At 43.9% G+C, this 20,398-nt stretch overlaps 1 protein-coding gene across 1 annotated transcript; it reads left to right on the forward strand.

The window, feature by feature from the left end:
* Nucleotides 1-6,494: 6,494 nt before the first annotated feature.
* LOC120756697 (coagulation factor XIII B chain-like) lies at nt 6,495-19,616 on the forward strand. Its single transcript, XM_040073272.1, has 11 exons — nt 6,495-6,564; nt 7,710-7,910; nt 8,377-8,562; nt 9,026-9,202; nt 9,325-9,501; nt 10,696-10,866; nt 11,048-11,140; nt 11,787-11,969; nt 16,199-16,402; nt 18,503-18,685; nt 19,393-19,616. Exons 1-11 carry the CDS (start codon nt 6,495-6,497, stop codon nt 19,614-19,616), a joined length of 1,869 nt encoding a protein of 622 aa, XP_039929206.1.
* The last annotated feature ends 782 nt before the right edge of the window (nt 19,617-20,398 follow it).

A 20,398-nucleotide genomic window follows, 5' to 3' on the forward strand; every position in this document is an offset into this window, starting at 1 on the left:
AGGTGATCCTTCCACCTCGGCAATATCAGCCTCCCACTGCTGAGTTTGAGGGTCCTTCCAAGTCAGAACTGACTTATGGGACCTTCCGGATGCATCTGTAAAAACGGTTAGAGCCTTGAGGGGCCTCCTACTGCGAACCTCTTTGAGTGATAATATAAATTTAGTTTCCGAATTAAAAATTTTGTGGGCAGGCCGATGAATAGAAATTTGCCCAGTGAAGGAGTCCAGAGCGAATTGGAGTGCTTCATTCTCCTGAAGCAAATGCTCCAACATAGCTTTTGAAATTTGGCCCGATCTCAAGCCAATTGGGATGTGAATACATTCGAAGTCACAGCCGGCCAATTCTCTGATCCGGAACCTTGCCTTCCGGATCAGCTCAGCAACCAACTCCTGTGGCCGGGTCATCCTCTTGGACCGATGATGACTCAGGAAGACCCACTCTATGATCAAGAGTGGATCATTCCCTTCACGGTCCTTCTTCGGGATGCTCTTCCATTGGAAGATCATCCCATGGAGGTGTGGCAACTTTCCCATTATTATGAATTTGAAAGGAAGCTCTGGGTCAATTCTGTGAGCTTGCCTTTTGGACATAGCGTCCTGCACCTTTTCCAAAGCCTTTTCTGCCTCAGGGGTAAGCGCCCTAGGAGAACTCAGCTCCTCTCCCCCTTTCAATAAATTAAAAAGGGGGGCTAGGTCGTTGGTGGTGAGACCTAGCCAGGGCCTTACCCAATTCAAACTCCCACACAGCTGGTGGACATCTGCAAGGGAACTTACTTTTGTTCGAATTGCCAATTTTTGGGGAACAATGGTCCGCCTTCCGATTTCGAGCCCGAGGTACTTCCAGGGCGGCATCCGCTGAACCTTTTCTTCCTGTAGCTCAAACCCTGCAGCAACCAGTGCATCAACTGTCAGACCAAGCACATGGGAGAGCATGTCATCATTCGGGGCGCACACCAGGACATCATCCATGTAGTGGTAGATGATGGCCTGTCCCGCGGCTGCGCGGACAGGGGACAGCAAGGAGGCCACATACCACTGGCAGATAACAGGTGAGTTCTTCATCCCTTGCGGGAGAACTCGCCAGTGATAGCGTCTCCTCGGGGCTTCCCGGTTGATGTCGGGAACCGAGAAAGCAAAACGTGGGGCATCGTCAGGGTGCAGAGGAATTTGAAAGAAGCAATCTTTTATATCTATTACAGCCAATTGCCAATTTTGGGGGAGCATAGTCGGGGAAGGCATCCCAGGTTGGAGAGACCCCATGTCTTCGATAACATTATTAATTTGGCGGAGGTCTTGAAGGAGCCGCCACTTGTCCTTCCCCGGCTTTTGAATCACAAAAACTGGGGAATTCCAAGGGCTTTCGGTTTCTACAATGTGGCCCTTGGCCAACTGCTCCTTCACGAGCTCCTCGAGCGCTTTTAATTTTGGTTTTGAAAGCGGCCATTGCTCCACCCAAACTGGTTCGTTCGTCAGCCAATTAAGTTTCTTGGTGGGACGCTCGTCAATGGACGCTGCGGAAACTTCCACTGAGGGATCGGGTATGTCAATTTTGACCCCCCATTGTGACATGAGATCTCTGCCAAGCAGAGGCTCCTTATAATCTAAAACAAAAGGACGGATGTTAGCCAATTGTCCTTTTGGCCCCTTAATTTGCACTATGGTCCTGGATTGTCTCGCCAATTGCAACCCTCCAACACCTTGAACGTGTCCAGCCACGTCCTGCAGAGCCCAATGTGACGGCCAATCTTTCTCTGGCACAACCGTCACATCCGCCCCCGTGTCTAAAAGGCCAGTGATGTTAATTGTTTCCCTGCCCACCCTGAACTCACAGTCTACCCGGGGCCTTTCTTCAGTGATGGCTTGCACAGGGCAAGCCACCGGGGTGTTGTTCGGTCCCCGGGTAGGGATGATTTGTGCGATCACCTGTCCTTTAGGAATAAATGTGGGTGGATGGGTGCAGCGCAGCCAGAGGACGAGATCTCCGGGGTTGTTGACGAGAACCCCTGGAAGAATCTCGACCTCTTGCGGGGTGTACTTACAGTCCCCAATGATGACAAGCTCCTTTCCTTGGACTGGCCAGGCTCCTTGTTCTTTGGTGTTTATGGAAAGAAAGGTCCAATCCGCCGTCCTCAGATAGAGCGCTTCGGTGAGCCGCAGCCGATAAGGTTCATGCCTTGATGATGTTACTAAAATTGGCTTTGAAAGGTCATGGTCAGTACTGTATGTCAAATCTGGTATGTCATGTCCGGTATTATTGTCTGTCTCAGTGAAAGGCAGCGTATCATTGGCGCTAGATGTTTCTTCCCCCTCCCCCGCTGCTCGGTCCGCCCTATTTCTATCTTCGCGCCGGGCGGACCTGCGCTCCCCCCTTAGTTTAACTGTTGGGAGCTATCTCCCGACCCTCCCCTGTTCCCACTCCCCCCGCCTTCCCCCCTTTTCTTTTTCAAAGCTTCAATGGCATCCCGCAGTGGGCAGGTGTTCGCCCAGTGCCCGGGCTCCCGGCAGATTAGACACCGGTTTTTCTGGGGCACATACGGTCCACGTGTCGGTCCTTGGGTGCCAGACACTGCTGAAACCCTCGGTGTTATTGATTTCCCTTCCCGGTCGTTTCCCTGCATGTATGGGACCTTTAGCTGACACACCCTGAGCATATCTGGAAGGGTCGGAGGGGGGTCCAGAGGGAGACTCAAAATTGCACTCCGACACATGTTATTTGCATTTGCAAACACCATCTCCCTCAAGATCCCATCCCTTACCGCCACTTCCGTTACTTGCACCTTGATTGCTCGGGTGAGCCGCTCGACGAACTTAGTGAAACTTTCCTTGGCCCCCTGCATGATCTTGTAATAGGGTACGACCGGGCCGTCTGGCACCATTCCAAAAAATGCAGAGACCGCATGCTCCCTGGCAATCTGGAGGGCTTTGATGGGGATATCTGAGGTTTGGTCCGATGGGTCGGCCCATCTCCCCTCACCCATAAGGTGTTCTAAAGTGAGGGGGTTCCCGTTGTCGTCCACCGCAGTCTCCGGGTCTCGGAGGAGACTGGGCAAGGCCTCCCTGAGTTGCTGCCTCCATGCCGCTACCCACAGTTTGAACTCTGTTGAGTCAAGCAGGCAGCAGAACAGCTGCTTCAGGTCCGCAGGAATAACGACAGCAGCATCGAGATCTGAACGGAGCAAACCCCTGAAATAGGGGCTGTCCTGCCCATAATCTCGATGGGCCTTGCACAGATCCCGGATGGTGGACTGGGGGAACGGGTGATGGATCGCTCGGACCCGCTGCCCTCCTCGGGAGCCCTTATAAACGACTGGGGATACCGAAGGAACAGGGGAAGGCTGATGCATCCCTGCAGGCTCAGGCCCTGGCCCCGCCCCCTCCGGGCCCAGACCGTGGGAACCGGAAGGGGGAGCGTGGGAACCAGCAGGGGGAGCGTGGGAACCGGAAGCCCAGGAGGCAGGTCTTCCGGCAGGGGGCGTGGTTTGGGAACCTGATGATGTCATGTGGGCGTTCCCGTGGGAGGAGTAGCTGGGAGGAGCCGAGGGTGGAGTTTTCGGTGAGGGAGGAGGCATGGGCGGAGCCCTTTTATGAAGGGGAGGAGTATAGGAAAGGAAGGGGTTGGAAGAGTTTGGGGCGGGAAGAAAAGGATTTAGAGAAGAGGAAGAGGGGGATGGGGAGAACCGTGCCATGCGGTCTCCTCCATCTTGGGGATAAGGGGTAGGGGAGCCATTTTGTGATTGGGGAGTCTCAGCTAGACTAAATCTGACACGAGGTTTATTAACTGGGTAAGATGGGGAAGGGTGGAATTCTTGAGCATCCTGGCCAGGGCTGCCCAAGAAACCCCGAGCAGTCTGGCTAGGACTGCCCGGGCGGGGGGGTTGAGAATTCCTGGGGGAGCCTGAGCCAGCAGGTTGGGGTCCTGCTGCTCCCTTCAGAATTCCCTTCTGGGGACAAGGGGAAGGGGAACGGGGACAGGGAGAACAGGGGGAGGTTTGCCTAAAACTGGGCTTTTTCTGCACTCCCTTGTTGGTAGTTGAAGCAGCTGCTGAGAGCTGCACAGCCAGATTAAAGAATTTTGTGGCTTGCTTGTCCCCTTGGAGCACCAGATCATGGATTTTGTTTTGTACAACCGTCCAAAACTTGGGGCTGTACACCTGCTCCGGGCACACACGAGGAAAGTGCAGGAAAAGCCACCTCACAAACCCCTTGAGCTCGCCCCTCAAAACCTTTAACTGGGCGAGCTCCACAACCGACTTAAAACTATAATACACACCTTTTTGGGCAGCGGAGAGTTTTGCGCCCATCTCTCCGAAACCGAAACCAAAATCAGGGGCTCGGGGACACCTAACAAATCCCCCTTGCCTGCTGCCCACCCGATGACACCCAGACAAAAGCAAACTTAACAGAAAACGAACGCGGAGGTCACTCCCCTAAAACCGGGCAAAACCTGAAACCCAAACCCGGGGGGTCCGCACCGAAAAATAAAATCGCAGTGTCTAAAACCCCTGTGGACACTTCCACCCAAAAGACAACTGCCCGAAACTTAAAGTTTACAAAACGAAAAAGAACAAAAGAGCACCCCGAGGAGAGTAGTCCGCAGGGGGATGAGGCTAACCACCACCCCCCTGAGCTGCGCAGCCTGGGATCCCCCCCACTCCTGGAGGATCCCTCCCGAAATTAGGGTCTCCACACCGGGAGCACCCTCCGAAAGTAAGCCCCCTCACGAAGAAGGCTTACCCCCTCCTGGGATGCGATAAAGCCTGGGGTCTCGAGATTAGCTGCCTGAAGAGGACCTGCTGGGCGCTTCAGGCTGTCCTCTTTGTCCCTTGGGAGCGTGATCTTACGAAGCCGCTCGACCAAGGGTAGCGGGGCGTCCAGGGACTTTTCTTCCGGCTCTTGCAGCCTCAGTCCGTGCCGCGGGGTCCGCCTCGTGACCGGGGGGTGCCCCACGTTGGGCTCCAAACCGCTGTCGCGGTGCTGTTCCTCGCGCTGATGAGTGCGGCCACGGGCTAGCTCAGTCTCACGCACCGCGGCAACGTATGAGGTCGGGGTGGCAAGCCGGGTGAGCCACCTCCTCCCTGTGGGGTCTTGGTTCCCCTCGCAGCGACGGCCAGCAGATGGCAAATGCAACCCACGGCAGCTAATCAAAAGGCGGACTCCTCTGGGCTCAATTAAACAGGATTTTATTCAGGGGGAGAGGCAGCACGGGGCTCAGCACTCTCTGACCCACCGCCCAGAAGAGACCCCAGGGGCAGGCGTGCACGAGCTTTTAAAGTGGGGTGGAAACAGGGGTGGCGACAACCGGTCAGCCAGTCACAGGAATCGGGGGGTTAACCGGGGGTGTGAACCATGGAACTGGGGACCAATCACAAAATGAGGGGAGGGGGTCTCCCGGGCCCCAGCCTATCACTCGGCACCCTTCCCGGAGGATTCTAGAAGCCAGGGAAGGGTCTCTGAGTGGCAGGCAGGCGACCACGAGGAGGGGGGGGGTGGGGATTGACAGCGACAGGTGCAGGGAAGGGATGAATGACAGAAAACGTCGGGTTTTACAATAGACAAAACAACCGATGCAGAAGGGAAAACCAATGCAGAACACAGGGGTATACAGTGAACAAAACCATTATAAAAATAACTTTAAAATATTACAAAAATAACTTAATAACTTAATAAAAACAATTCTCACACCACCACAATCTGTGAGTTTTTTTCTTCTGATCAAATGAGCAATACATACAAGTATGTATCTCTTCTGGCTGAATGGATTTTGTTCATCACATCATCCCTGTTCATTCTGTTCTCTTCGGCATTCTCAGGATAGCAATTTCTTAGAGATAATGCAAACTGTAAAATTATATCCTCCAATTTCCAAATTTAAGCATTATATCTCTAATGATGCTAAATCAACTGAAAGCTATTAGCCAGTGAGGTGACTGTAAATGAGGTTCATTTGTTTGTTTGTTTGGTTTTGTTTAAAATAATACTTGTGAGAGGCCTGTATTCAACACCAGTGCGACAGGTAATAATAGTGGCTATGTCGTTCATGTAAGAAACTCCAAAATCATGATTAACTCTAACATGCAACTGCCTGGTTTACACAGGGGCTAGGCTGGAGGATGGGGGAATTGTCCGTTTCCTCTGATTTCAGCCAAGGTAAATAATCTGATAACAGAATGCCCTTTAAACTTGGAACTCTGGAGGTTGTATGGAGAACCGTGATCAGCAAGTTTTAATTGTTCCATAAGCTTGTTGCCTGATTTCACGGTAAAATGATAAATTAGAGATGACAAAGTGTGTCAAATGGAATCCTGCCAGTCTAGTGCTAAGGTATTTGGAGAACTAATATAAACGAAAATAGTTTTTCCAGTGAATTAACTTGATACAAAATACCACAAACATTAAGGCATTTGTTGAATACTTTTGAAAATCCAGTTAATTATTTACAAAAGTAATATTTAGGGAGTTCTCACAGGCGGTGGAAACTGTATTTGGAGACAGTAATGAAGATGAGATTTAAAAGCTATTTTATCTTCCTGCTTACAGCGTGTTCAGGCAAACTCTTTGCAGAAGGTAAATACACGGAATTCTATTGTACATTGAATCTAGAATACGCAGTCGTCGTAAATGAAGTGCAGTGTCTTTGATTGCACTTAATGCACATTGCATTTCATTTGCTGAGTAAACACTGCTTTTGAATTTAAATACTATTCTGTTGTGACATGGCTGATGATCACAATTCAGCTGTCGCTGATTCCTGTCTAAGCCTCAAAATTGTCATAGCGAAATGTTCAGACTTTAGTTCAGAAGAGATTTCTTTAGAAATGTCTTTGAGCTGTTTTGAGGCACTTACACAAATAGAATTTTGTACTATTAAAACATCTTATATATTGAAGTGTCTTGGGGGTTGAAATCTTTTCACTCTGTTACAAAGCAAAATTGTGGAAGTTAAATGGAACCTACAGAAGTTAATCTGGGATGCTCCTGCATTTTCTATCCCTATTTTCAGCAGTGATTTCTTCTTCTGGTAATGGATTTTGGGATTTTTGCATGTTTTGATTTTGCTATTTTGAGATTTCTTTAAGTAACCTAGTATCATATTCAGCACTGCTCTTTAAAAAGGTTTTCTCCTATTACAGGGGATTGGGGTTTTTTGTTTGTTTGTTTTGCTTTGCTTTTTTTTCATTGCCATCTAATTGCCATTGTTTTTTCTTTAATCTCCATTTCTTATTTCTTTTCTGCTGACTGTTCTTAAATTCTCTTTCTTAAGCAAACCTAACTCCTCAGTTGCCTCCTAGCAGCTTGTCCTACTTTTCTGGTAACATTTTCTGAATCAAGGAGCTGAAGCCCTGCTAATCCTGACACTTATCACTGAATTTTACAGCAGGCTTTCGTGTGTTTGTGCAGCAATGGGTTCTGCTGCTTCTGGGCAAAAGAGAGTTAAATAACGGTGTCCTGCATCAGTTTTGCCCAGTTCACATTCACAGGTTTTATTCTAAGCTGATATTCTTGTGGACCCTAAGAGCAAAAGCTGATAAAACTGTAGTATGGCTTCATTTCAGCAGGTCTTTAAAGGCCCTTCATGCTTCTAAGTATTCAGAATTTGGTTCTTGTTTGGAAGCCTGAATCAGTCAAGCTGTTATTAGATAACTTAATGCAAAAACATTGATATCTGAGCTGATATATTTTAGTGGGAAATATATTGACCTTTTTTGCAGATACACCTTGTGATTTGCCACAGATAGAAAATGGAAACCTTGCCCAGTACTATTACAGTTTCAAAAATTACTATTTCCCTATGCATAAAGGAAAAAAGCTCTCCTATTCTTGTGTTGTCGGTTACACAACAGAAAGTGGGACTCAAGATGGAAGACTAACATGTACAGAAAAAGGATGGTCTCCAGTGCCACGATGTTACAGTGAGTTAGCTTTATTCATCCCCTCATTGCTTCCAGCAGGAACATTTCCTGGGACATATAGGAAAAGAAGCTTCATAACAGAAGGGATGAAATGTACATGATGCAATCATTTATGTCAAGACTACATAGGTTTATATATGGAATATTTTTACAATAATACATATTTATGGGCACTTGTTAATTTATATTTTTTAATTAAAACATCAAGTTTTCCAATTTTTTTATTCTGGGAAAACGATTAGTTTTTCCTCAGATATATAACTTCTTGAGTCTCCCTAGCTCTAGATTCCTGGCTATATTCCATCTGGTTGCTGGTGATTTGATGTTTGATGATTGGAGCAGAGTTTCTTCAATAGGTTGAGAAAATCAGATTAGATCAGTAGAACTCTAACCCCCTTCTTTTGCTTGGAGGAGAACAAATATATTCCATTCTTTCTTTCTGACCAAGCTGTCTTCTTTCCTTCAGGAAAATGCACCAAGCCTCTTTTGGAAAATGGGTCTTTTTACAGTACAGAAATGGACTTCAAAATCCATGAGGAATTAAAATACAAATGTAATCCAGGCTACCACACTGCTAGTGGTGCTACTGAAGATACAGTGCAGTGTCAGCCACAAGGATGGTCCTTCCAGCCAAGCTGTACTAAAAAACTTGGTAGTATTCTGCATTTTATTCCTTTCTAATCTATTGCTAATGTATATAATTCCACTGTCCTTGACAGTGGAATCCTGACCTGTAGGGCCAAACTGCCTATGACAGGCTGTCATTTGAGTACTCCTAAAGCAGGTTCTCAGCTGTAGCTGTGGGGAAAAACTTGTCAGGTTTCACATTATGCTGGCTTTGTGCATTTGTAAAGGTATGTAAAATGATAGATGTAAAATAATATATGTAAAATCAATCAGTAGGGATGAAATCACACTGTTTCACATCACCATACAAACTTTCTATCCCAAATGACGAGCGGAAAACTTGTGCCTAAACTGCATTTGTAGTTACTCGTTATTTACCACAATTTTGCCTGAGATATGGCCACTTTTAAGGTGTATCTAAGGGAAATTTTGGAATATTCGCAACAAAAAGAGCAGTTGACTACATGCCTGTGCTTTATGTCTTTGAGAGTCGTGCCAGGTGCCCAGGCTACATCACGGCAGCTACGCTGGAGCCGTGCAGGAGGTGCAGCTGAACGGGACGCTGCGGTACTGGTGCGAGCAGGGATATCGCACCGCGGCGGGGAACACCTCCGAGGCAGCGCTCTGCCTCGCACATGGCTGGGCCCTCACCCCCAGCTGCACCAGTACGTCATCCTCTCTGAAAACTCATTTATTCTACACGTAAAAATCGGCAAAGAGGCTTCTTTTGTCAGCTGGTGGAGAGAGCCTTCCTCAACTGGTTTTCACTGCTGTGTTTTCTTCCCAGGAATAACTTGCTCCACTTTGAGTGGAGTAGCTCATGGAGGTTTCTATCCCGTGAAGAAAATCTATGAAGAAGGAGATGTAGTTCACTTTTTCTGTGACAAACATTATTCCATCACTGGATTTGACTTAATTCAATGCTATAATTTTGGGTGGTATCCAGACCCTCCAGTTTGTGAAGGTACCCTGTTTTAATAGTTTTACTGTGTCAAATCTTGGAGACAAGCTCACACCTTCTTTCAAGAAATGCTCTATGAATACAAAATAAAAATGCAAGCTTTGTGCCAGTTTGTAGCCTAAATGTAAACCAAGTGTTAGTCAAAGGGTAGAGAGCCAAGGTAGCAGGAAGGGAGGCAATAGCAATTGGAACTACATTTCAGTGAATCTTAACAGTTACTGTCTCTTACTGTTGCTTCTCCAAGTTGTATCCCGGAGAAGCAAGAATCAATAGCTACAGGGAATTTTTTAGACCCTGAAGCTCAATTAACTGTGTTTAGAATACATGATGGTTTAACCAAGCCTGCTTAATCCTGCCTTGTGGGATGAGGATGTACCTCTTGAGAGGCATTAAAAATTACAGCATCAAAAATAAAATTTGTAACAAGGTCCTCCTTAGCTTGTGGTACTTTTCAGAGTTGTACAGCCTCCCCAAACTTTGTTTTGCACAGAATTAAATAAAAGTTTGTCCTGAGGACAGAAACACACCGTTAGCAATTGCTATCACTTCTCCCATCACTGGAGGATAATGGAGCATCTCAGTAAAGAAAGTTCCAAAAGAATGAAAGGTGAACCAGTTGAGATGATGTGCAGAAAGCAGCACAAAACAACCTCTACCACAGCTTAGATTCCAGCCCTGTGTTTATTCTCATGAGACAGCAGGAACTTTTCTTGAGTGAGTGCAGAGAAGGTGGAGATGCTCAGGAGGATGAAAACAAGGCTTAAATCTACTTTTGAGGATACAGTAATCACAAACTTAATTTAGAGATAGGAAATGGGCTGTGATTATCGCTTCTTCTGTAGCATTAGAATTAATACATAATCTGCTTTAAATATTATATGAATGGAGTGTATGGGAAATCTCTGTTTCCTGCAGTCCTATAAAGAACATTTTATTAAGTCTCTGTGGAGAAATTACAAATTTGTTTATAGGAGTACAATGACAGTACTTCTATTTTATATTTGTGGAATGCAAAATCACTCGTTTGTTCAGGTCTCCTATTGTATTAAGAAAATTAAGAAAATTTTATTAAGAAATTACTCTGGCTTAGCAAAAAAGCCTTTTGAGTGATAGACTTGCTTTGTGTATGTTGAGCTTACTTGTGTGTGTGGTTTTGGTAAGAGAGAAAACAATATGCAATTTTTAATTTATTTTCAGATGTAAAAAACAAATGTCCACCACCACCACTCCCTCATGGCCATATCAGCACAGCCAGAAGAACATACCATAATGGAGACAAAGTTCATGTACAGTGTACCTCAGGAGGGAGAAGATCTGAGGAAATCCTGTGTGAAGGAGGAAAATGGACATCACCCTCTATCTGTATTGGTGAGTGCTTTTGTGAAGGCTGACAACTGAAATGATTAGGTGAATTCAGCTGCCACCTGTGACATCTTCCCTGAAAAACTGGGATTATTACATTTTACAACGCATCGTGTCTATCTGTTTTAGAACTTTAAAATGAGCTGTTTCTGTGAAAACTGGTTCTGAGTCTCTGCTGTGGTTACAGGAACTGTGGATAAACAGGAATCTGGGGCACCACCACCATTCGAGGCAGATGCAGAAATAAGGGCAAGCCAAACACATCACAGTGAAGTTATGAGTAGGTGAACAATGCTTTTCTATTTAAAAGGGACTCTCCAATCCAATTATAGGCATTTTATGATTATTTTTATTCTTTCGCTCTAGGAAAATGCTTGCATGGGATACAGATGTCAATGTGGCCAATAAGTAAAAGGCTGTTGTTGCTTATTTCTAAATTACACCAATACGCCTGCTCTGTACTTGTAATTTTGTTTCATACAGAGCATTTACTTTCAGTCATTTTGTACCCTTTAATATTATTTAGACATGCAAATTCATGAGTATTTTGTCGTTCCTTTGATTAATACTTCCAATGGGGGTTCTTTGGGTTTATTTGAACCAGACACAGATGAAATGTTTCAAGTAACAAATAAGACTGTCTAAGTCATATAAACAGAACTAATCTGTATTGTGTATAAACAAGTAAGAGACAAAAGTAGGCATAGAGTAAAGTGTAGAGGGAAATAAAATGCATATCTGCAATTCAGAAAAGCAAGTGTAGAGTTCCTGAAAATTAATTTTGGAAAAGGAATTATATTTGGTTTAGATTCTATTTGTTTGCAATTTTTTTTGCTCCATCTAGTATTGGTCTAATCCTTACACCAGTGTTAACAGTGTTATAATCTAATCAAGACCTAATTGCCTCTCTCTCTATCCCATATCAGAAATGCAGCAAGATTGTGCCTCTCCACCTGTGATTAAAAATGGTGGTGTCCTGGGCCCATTATTGGCAAATTACAAAAATGGTTCCTGGGTAGAATATGCCTGTCAGCATTACCACTTTTTGGATGGGCCCAGTATGGTTTACTGTGATCACGGAAACTGGACAGAGCCACCAACCTGCTTAGGTGAGTCTTGGAAGGAAAAGCAAGGTTTGTCATATGTAATATGAAAAGGGAAAATTGGAAGGAACCTGTAAGTAATCTTTTCATTACCATCTTTTCTCTTTTATTGGAGTTAATAAAGATTCCAGAAATATGAGGATGAACCAAAATTAAATTTTTAGCAGGCCTCTCCTGCTGGGTATCCTCTGGCCTGTTCTTAAAACCACCCAGTTAAACAGATTCCTCTGTTTCCTGAGTGAGCTATTCTAGTATATAGCTGTTCCTGTTTCCTGGGAGGAGTCTCCAATTTCTTTCCTCCATATTGTCCATTCAGTTAATTTCTTCCTGTCTTACAACAGGTGATTAGAAGGAATGGTGTGGCCATTCCCAAAATGGCTTTTAGATACAATTAACAAAGAATTAGCAATGACTTGGACTTTTGTTTATAAATTTTCAGGATTTTTTTTTTTTTTTTAATCATGTGTCTTAATATCTGTTGTTTCATCCTAGCCTGGACTTTTAAATTTTTCTGTGCTGCTTTTATGTATGCTGCTCAAAACAATGTATTGAACTCCCACTAGAAAATTACCAGGGAAAACAGGAATACAAACAAGAGTTGTTTGTTTATCTTTCCTTCCTTCCTCTAATAAAATAATTCAATTTTGCTAACATCCTTTGTTAAATTGGCTCACCTTCCAGTTTTTAATCTACCATGAAAATGAAAATACACAATCAGTTCAGTTTTAATTGCGTATTTCTAAATGAAGAGAAGTACCTCATCCAGACTGAAAGGTCAGCCTTTTTGGATCTGAATACTCAAATTTAACAAATCCTGTGAAATAATGAAATCTCATTTCCTGTGAGCATTATTTGTCTTGTAAGCATCCAAATAAGCCCATCATCCTTTGCATGTTTCCTAGATTTCTTTTCAAAGCCTCTTGGATTACAGGCATTGCCACAGTGAGCTGTTCTACAGTTGATGCAGCAACTAAGAAAACATGCACATACTGTACTGAGTCCCAAGACACTACAAGTTGCTTTTTCACTATTCAGTGTTCCCTAGCTCTGCATTAGTTTTAAGGCTATGTACACAAATATGTGTATGTCAAAATTAGGGAAAGACAAATACGGCAAAATGCACTGTACCACACTGTCCCATCAAGAAGTAATCATACACCAAGTTCCGATTTTGTTTAACTGCAGCAAATGTTGCAATCTACTTGTGTTACTGATTTTCCTTTTTAGAAGGCTGCCTACGAAATGAGTAAACTACACATGAAATACAATATTCTCAACCAAAAAGACAATACAAGGTGCACAAAACAGCAGTTTTGCAAACATGACTGACTTGAAAACTTAATTTTTGTATGCTCAGTGGGAGAAAACTAAGCATAAATCAAATTATCTTATAAAATTTCAAACTGTTAAATATTGTCAACATGCTCTACCTCAAGAGACAAGTATCCCATTTATTATTATTCAAAAGAAAATTCTTTCTTTACTCAGCCCAATAATACTGTAGGAGGGAGCAGGTCAAGAGGAAGAAAAGCCCTTTCACTTGTTGCTCTTGGAGACAACACCATTTGATTAAGACCATGGCCAGCAGTCCTGTCCTTTTGTGCTTTTCCCTGTCTCTGATGGAGGCCAATACCAGACACTGACCTGCCCCAGGTTCTTCCACACGTTGGTACCCAGAGCCTTCACATCATGCAGACCTTTAATTGCCTCCTCTTTCTTTCTGGTCACAGAGGCATCTGCAATGTTCATCTCTAGCACGTCTAAGTGGGAAATAGATTAAATAATAAATTAATGGTAAATAAATAATAAATAAAATAATAAAATATTAAAATAATAAATAAAACAGAGCAGTATTCCAAAGAAAAATCACTGAATATATACAATGCCTCGACATAATCTTTTCCATGTAACCTCATTGTGCCATACTCCACTCTGTCTCAGCACATATTTATTAATTTGCAATACAGGTCACACTTAGAGCATTGAAGAAGTCACAAGTGACCTAAAACAGCTTCCTCAATGAGATCATTCTCTGCAAGATCTAGCACTCTGCTCCTTTTCCTTTTTCTAATTCCAAGTTATCCTTTCTCAAACACACAGCACACCTTTATGGAACAAACTCACATAACTCTAAACACAGCCTTAATACTAAGTAAATTATAGCATGTCATATAATCCTTTATCTGCAGAAGATCATATTTTTTATCCTCAACAATGAACAAAATAAACTTCTGTTCTTTATTCTCCATAGCATATCAGGAAAACTCCCATTCATTCATTGCTTTGATCTACACCCTTTTTTCTTTAGGATAAAATTCACATCAGGTGTCTGCTGTTTCTCTGGCATATAATATTATCCCCCTATCCAACCATAAGCTTTGAGGCACTATCAAATTGAATGTAATCTGTTCATCCTGCAAACATTTTTCTCCAGTGTGCCAGAACATGTCTGGACAACATTAAGAAAACAAAAGCATCTCTGACCCACCACGTTAGAAGAGCAGCATGTTTCTGGTCAGCAGCTTGGGATAACTAAAAACTTTAAACTTATGACCTGCCTGTTTGCAGGTGAGCTGTGTCAGGTTATCCCTGCAGGGCTGCTGCCATCTACAAATTATCATTTCTCTTCCAGCAATACTTTAGACCAACTTGGTCTGCACATCTTGTGAATAAGGTGAAGTTGCTTAACAAAAGCTATCCATGTCAAGATTTATAGTGTCTGAAAAAGCAGTGAAAAGGGTTAACACTTAAATTCTCTTGCTCCTTTCTTTTTTTTTCTTTTTTTTTTTTCTTTTTTTTTTTTTCTTTTTTTTTTTTCTTCCTCAGTTTTTGTTGCATTAGTTGGTTATTGCAAACCTCTCTTTTGTGCTTTCTATGCAGCTCTGACTCTGCCTCTTGGAGCTCCATGTGGTTTTTGTTCTAGTACTTGACTCTGCAAACCTGCCCCCGACTCTGCAGGGAGCAGCAGGCAGCGGCACGGGCCAAGGTGCGACTGGAACTTGCCCACTTCATTTTTCATTTCATTTTTAAGAAAAAGGCAGTTTGTGTGTCTGCTCCTATGCCATCTCCTTATAGCAAATAAACACACTGCGCAGCTTCGCTTCATCTCCTTTTTGTAGCCTCGCTCTGTACCAAATAAGCAGTGCACACCCTTACTCTGTTTCTTCAGTAGCAAACAGCGAAACTGCATGGCGCCACTCTATCTCTTTTGTAGCAAATAGAGTGTGTAGCGTTACTCCATTTCTTTTGTGCCGAATAAGCGAAGTGCATAGCTCTTGCTCCCTGTATCCAGCACCTTTCTTCTCTGAGACTGGTGACCAAAAAATTTGTAACAAAACGTCCAAACTGAATTTTCCTTCTAATGTTTGAGTCCTCATTATTATGTTTCCCAGTTCCTTACCTCTTCTGCACCAAATAAGCAAGGCATATAGTGCCCACTCCTCACATTTAATACCATCCTTTGTAATATTTGCAGCAGGATGTTCAGTATGCACTCTGCTGATATCTGAGTCCCCATTCCTAAGTTCTCACCTGGGGTGAAGCATTTGTTCGAAACTCATTCGGACTTTCAGGCATTCGGTCCCTTCCTGCTCAATTCTTCAGGCTTATGCCTGGCTCAGGTCTACAGGTTCTCTGTCCCCCTGGCTCGGTGCTACAGGCTCTCTGTCTGCCTGGCTCAGTTTTGTTGGGCTCCCCCATCTTACTGCTCTTAGGTGCGCAGCCGTCTGCCCAAATCATCTCAGAGTAACTTCAGTGTCACCAGATGACAGAGGAGGTAGGACTGACACTGAAAAAGGCTTCAAGCATCAGCACTTTATTGCTCTCCAGTACAGCCTTATATACCCTTTATCATCCATGCATTAAATCTATGCACCCTATCTACCCTTCTGTGATTGGTCAGCATTCCATGTTTCTTTACCTTCAATACTCTTCACCTTTCCTACACAGTTTTAGCCTACTAGGGATGAGGCTTGGCCGCAGCCCCATTCCCAATCACCAAAAACTCTGTGCCAATACCTATCAGAAAACATCAATTCCTTTTGCATGTATTTAGTTTTTGTTTTTACTTCAGCCTATTTCTTTCCATTTGCATTTTTTAGGCATCTGTAGTTCTTTGTCTTGCAAGATTCAAAAGCATTTTAGAACAATTGACTTGGGTTCTCTTTCTTCACTCCTACAAAAGGGAGTTAAGAAATCAATTAAGCTTTTTATTAAAATACACTTATATTTCCTAGAACCATGTACTCTCAATGTAACAGATATGGACAGCAACAAGTTAACATTGAAATGGAGACGGGAAGAATTAATTTTCCTACATGGAGATCTCATAGAGTTTGAATGTAAACAGGGATATGGTTTCCTCCATACTGCCATTCCATCTCCTGGAAGGACACAGTGTGACCATGGCAGACTGAAATATCCAAAATGTGTTATTGAAGGTAAAGCAATAATTTTTTAAATTGCATTTTTAATTAATCAGTCTTAGAGCCATTTAGAAATTATTTGCTTTGCTTTTTGTGTGGGCCTGGAGTCTGTTGTAAATAAGCAGTGCTTAAGCCTCAACAATACAGATGCACAAGGCAACTCTGTTGTTGGATGTAGCCAAGCTTGGAAAAGTGATTATCATGGGTCGGCACAATTTTGTTTTCTGGTTATGGAGAAACATGAAATGTTTTTTTCCCTGCCCTGACCGTGCAGTGGTTTTAGGGAGGGAGGACAGGGACCTTTCGAAAAGCTGGCTGGGATATTGGCAGCTAAGCTGACCAACGAGAAATGTCGATGCGACTTTGGAAAGGACATTTAAAACTAATCTGCCGCTAATGGCGCTCCCTCGCTTTGGAATCAGCCATGAGGTAACATTGTGGGCGGCCAGGCCCGGGTCGGGCCCTGCTGCCCCTCTGGGCGGCCAGGCCAGGCCCGGCCAGGCCTCCAGAAGCTGCTGCCTGCATGGAGAGCGGGGGGAGCCCAGGTCGGGCCCCCGTTGCCGGTTGGGCCAGGCTCAGCCAGGCTCAGCCAGGTCTCTGAGAGCTGCTGCCCGCATTTAGAGCAGGAGAAGCCCAGGTCAGGCCCCCGTTGCCGGTTGGGCCAGGCTCAGCCAGGCTCAGCCAGGTCTCTGAGAGCTGCTGCCCGCATGCAGAGCAGGAGAAGCCCAGGTCGGGCCCCCGTTGCCGGCTGGGTCAGGCTCAGCCAGGCTCAGCCAGGTCTCTGAGAGCTGCTGCCCGCATGCAGAGCAGGGGAAGCCCGGGTCAGGCCCCGCTGCCCTCTGGGCGGCTGAGCCGGGCCCGGCCGAGCCTCCGAGAGCTGCTGCCCACATGGGAGCAGCCCGGGTGAAGCCCTGTTACAGCTTTGTGGTAGCTCCGAGCTGGACCGCCCTGGATGAGACCGAGGGGTGGAAAAAAGGACATCTACCCGCTTCCTCCATCAGCACAGCTTTGCATTTTTCTTCAGCCCTGCAGCCCGGCTGGGGCACGCCACCCTTGCAAGCCCAGGCAGATTTAACTCTTTCTTAGCAACATAGAAATTTAAAGCACAATTCTTCCTTGAGAGAAAGAAGAAAGAAAAACAGAAGGTACATAGAAACAGCCACCATATAAAGTCAGTTAGATTAGAAGTGAAAGAACTAATAATATTAGAATAGCATTGAAGAAGTGGACATTTTCAACCGGACTTTTCTAAGGTAAATTAAGGAGAAACGAACTGTTCTTTGCAGCATCTTAGTATCGTTAGGTAGAATGCTGTTCTAATCAAAATTAAAGGCTGATGTAATTGAGATTTATTTGAGAGCTTTAAAGCCCCTGCTCCTGGGTTAAAAAGAGGTCTCAGCCTTAAAAACAAAGATGATTTTGGACTAGAAGAAGTATTCGTAAATAGCACCCCAGTTACACTAAGAAGCTCTGCTGATAGAACATCACAGTCTGTGAAAACTCCGGGTGGCAGCAGATGTGTGACATTGGGAGCACTGGACTATTTTGTCTTGTGGCAAACGTCTTCATAAAAAGATCTTAGTAAGACTCTTCTCCTAAAGTAATGGGTGGTTATGTCTAAATAGGGAAACTGACTGAAAATTCCAAGTTGTGTCTTTCTATGTTGTTCAATAAGAAAGTTAATAGTTTGTAAGAGGAAAGAAGTGTGTTTTAAAGTGTCATTCTGTTTTAGTTTAAGTTTTCTTTTTTTCTCATTTTTTTTTCATTATTTTAGTCTATGTTAATAAAACTATTTTTGTTCATTTTTAAGCTTAAGCCTGCTTTAGTTTTTTTCTCCTAATCTCTCCCTCCCACAAAAGAGAGAATAAATACTAAAACCCCTGCATTTATTAGTGTTTCCACCCGGTTTTCTTAAATTAAAACCATTACAGTGATACACCTGCCTTTGCTGGGCAAGGCTGTAGAAGGGAGGGGGAAGCTCTCCTCTGAGCCCAAGAAACTGAAAGCTCTGTAGAAAGAGAGCTGTAAAGAGAAGACCTTCGTGTTCCTTTAATTTTTGGTAAAGCTGTCAGTTTGTTAGTTTCTTATCCTTAAATGTTTTTATTGTTCTTGCAGCTGCTACAGAAAGATGTGGTTCTCCACCCTCTATTGCAAACGGAGCTCTTACTCTCCCAGCGCTGCCCCAGTACGACAGTGGTTCTTCAGTTCAGTATATTTGCTCTGACTATCATTTTTTGCAAGGCTCTGAGAGAATCTACTGCTCTGAAGGACAATGGACTTTGCCACCTGTTTGTATAGGTAGGTGTGATAAGTAAGACAAAGCAGCACTTACTTCTCTATATAATTCACAGCCTTGAGGAACAGCCTGGTAGTGACCTGTAAGGGCCATCTAGTCCAATCCCCTGCAAGGAGCAGGGTTGCTCAGAGCCCTGCCCAGTCTGGTCTTGGATGTTCCCAGGAATGGGGCAACCACTGCCTTTCTGGGAAAAGGGAAAACAGGGAAAGCTGTTCCAGTGTTTTACCACTCCCACTGGTGGCAATGCTTTCCACATGTCTAGGCTGAATCTACCTTCTCTTAGTTTAAAACCATAATCAGAAGCCCCTGTCCTATTGCTCCAGGCCCTACTGAAAAGTCTGTCCTCATCTTTCTCAAAAGCCCCTTTTAGGTTCTGGAAGGGTGCAATGAGGTCTCCCAGAATCCCTTTTTTTTGCCAGGGTGAACAACCCCAATTCTCCCCAAAATCAGATACTTATAAAGATGTTTATAAAGTGAGTATTGTCAGGTAGAACTTTTAAATCTCAATTTCAGTGTCTTCAGTGACATATGAAAGTTTTAATAGAAGCAAGTTAAGCTCATCTGGTGGGTTTCATTTCCTTAACTGTGGTTTGTCTGCAGTATAACAAGACAATAGGAAATAATTTACAGTTTTAGTGTAGCCTGGTCAAAGTATTCTGTTCCAAAAAGAATCAATTTATTAGCACTGATCAGGTCTCTCTTTTTTTAGAGCCATGCACTTTGTCAAAAACCGAAATGGAGAAAAATAACGTGCTGCTGCAAGCATTCTATGCAGACCAAGCTTACTTCTACCACGGGGATTATGTTGGATTTTACTGTAAACAGAACCATTTTGGAGCAGAATCTGGCACAACTTTATTTCAAGTACAGTGTAAGAGAGGACAGCTGGCATATCCAAGGTGTGTTGAAAGAGGAAAGCAAGAACGGACTTGAGGAAAGCCTATAGGGAAAGGTATGGAGGTGTTCTTTATCTCTTATTAACAGGTGAATTAGGGCGGCCTCGTGTTCTCCAGGTCGCTCCACTCAGCTTTGGGAAATGAGTGCTGAGTCTGAGCTGGAGGGGGATGGAAGGGAAAGGCCTTTGTAGCATGAGGATGAGCAGTGCAGCAGAGGGATGCAATGTGGGCATAGAGATGGAAAAAGCTGGAGGAAGGAACTGGACATCTTAACAGCACTCATGTCTCCCTTCACAGGTAAGGAGCCTCTAAAGGACACGCCTGAGGAACAATAGAAAACAGCAAGTATTAAACTACATATTTGAGGGAACTGTAAAACTACTTAAAACCTAGAAGTATACAGATTTTCTGAGAAGTTAATTATTATTTTTAAAACTATTGTCTTAAAAATTTTAAAGCTACTGTTTTAAAAATATTAAAATCCAAGTACTTTGTATGATTTCCTATGACACTTAAAGTTCTTGATACTCTTAAGGTTCTGCCTGAGAACAAGTGTCACTGCAGCTATGAAGAAAATCCAGGAATATGGACAATGTTTGCCTTGCATCCATTTCAGGCTGTTTTAATACAAAAGCTCCTCTAAGGGTACCTTCTGTCTTCTATGCCTAAAGTCATCTGTCTCTGAAATCATAGCATGTTTGGTGCTCAGTATGGGTTTCCGAGGCTTCTTCAAGAGTTACACGAATGAACAAAACAGAAAAAGAAATGAAAGCATTCAGGAGTAGACAACTTCTGCTTATTTAGTCAAACCCCAGTCAA

The sequence above is a fragment of the Hirundo rustica genome, chromosome 9 (genome assembly GCF_015227805.2).
Source record: "Hirundo rustica isolate bHirRus1 chromosome 9, bHirRus1.pri.v3, whole genome shotgun sequence".
Classification (NCBI taxonomy): Eukaryota; Metazoa; Chordata; class Aves; order Passeriformes; family Hirundinidae; genus Hirundo; species Hirundo rustica.

What these genes read in the sequence shown, in the direction of transcription:
- LOC120756697 (XM_040073272.1), top strand. Translation starts at nt 6,495, where the DNA reads ATGAAGATGAGATTTAAAAGCTATTTTATCTTCCTGCTTACAGCGTGT. An exon ending in CCTCACCCCCAGCTGCACCA is followed by an intron (nt 9,203 to 9,324) that starts GTACGTCATCCT and finishes TTTTCTTCCCAG; the next exon opens with GAATAACTTGCTCCACTTTG. An exon ending in ACATCACAGTGAAGTTATGA is followed by an intron (nt 11,141 to 11,786) that starts GTAGGTGAACAA and finishes ATCCCATATCAG; the next exon opens with AAATGCAGCAAGATTGTGCC.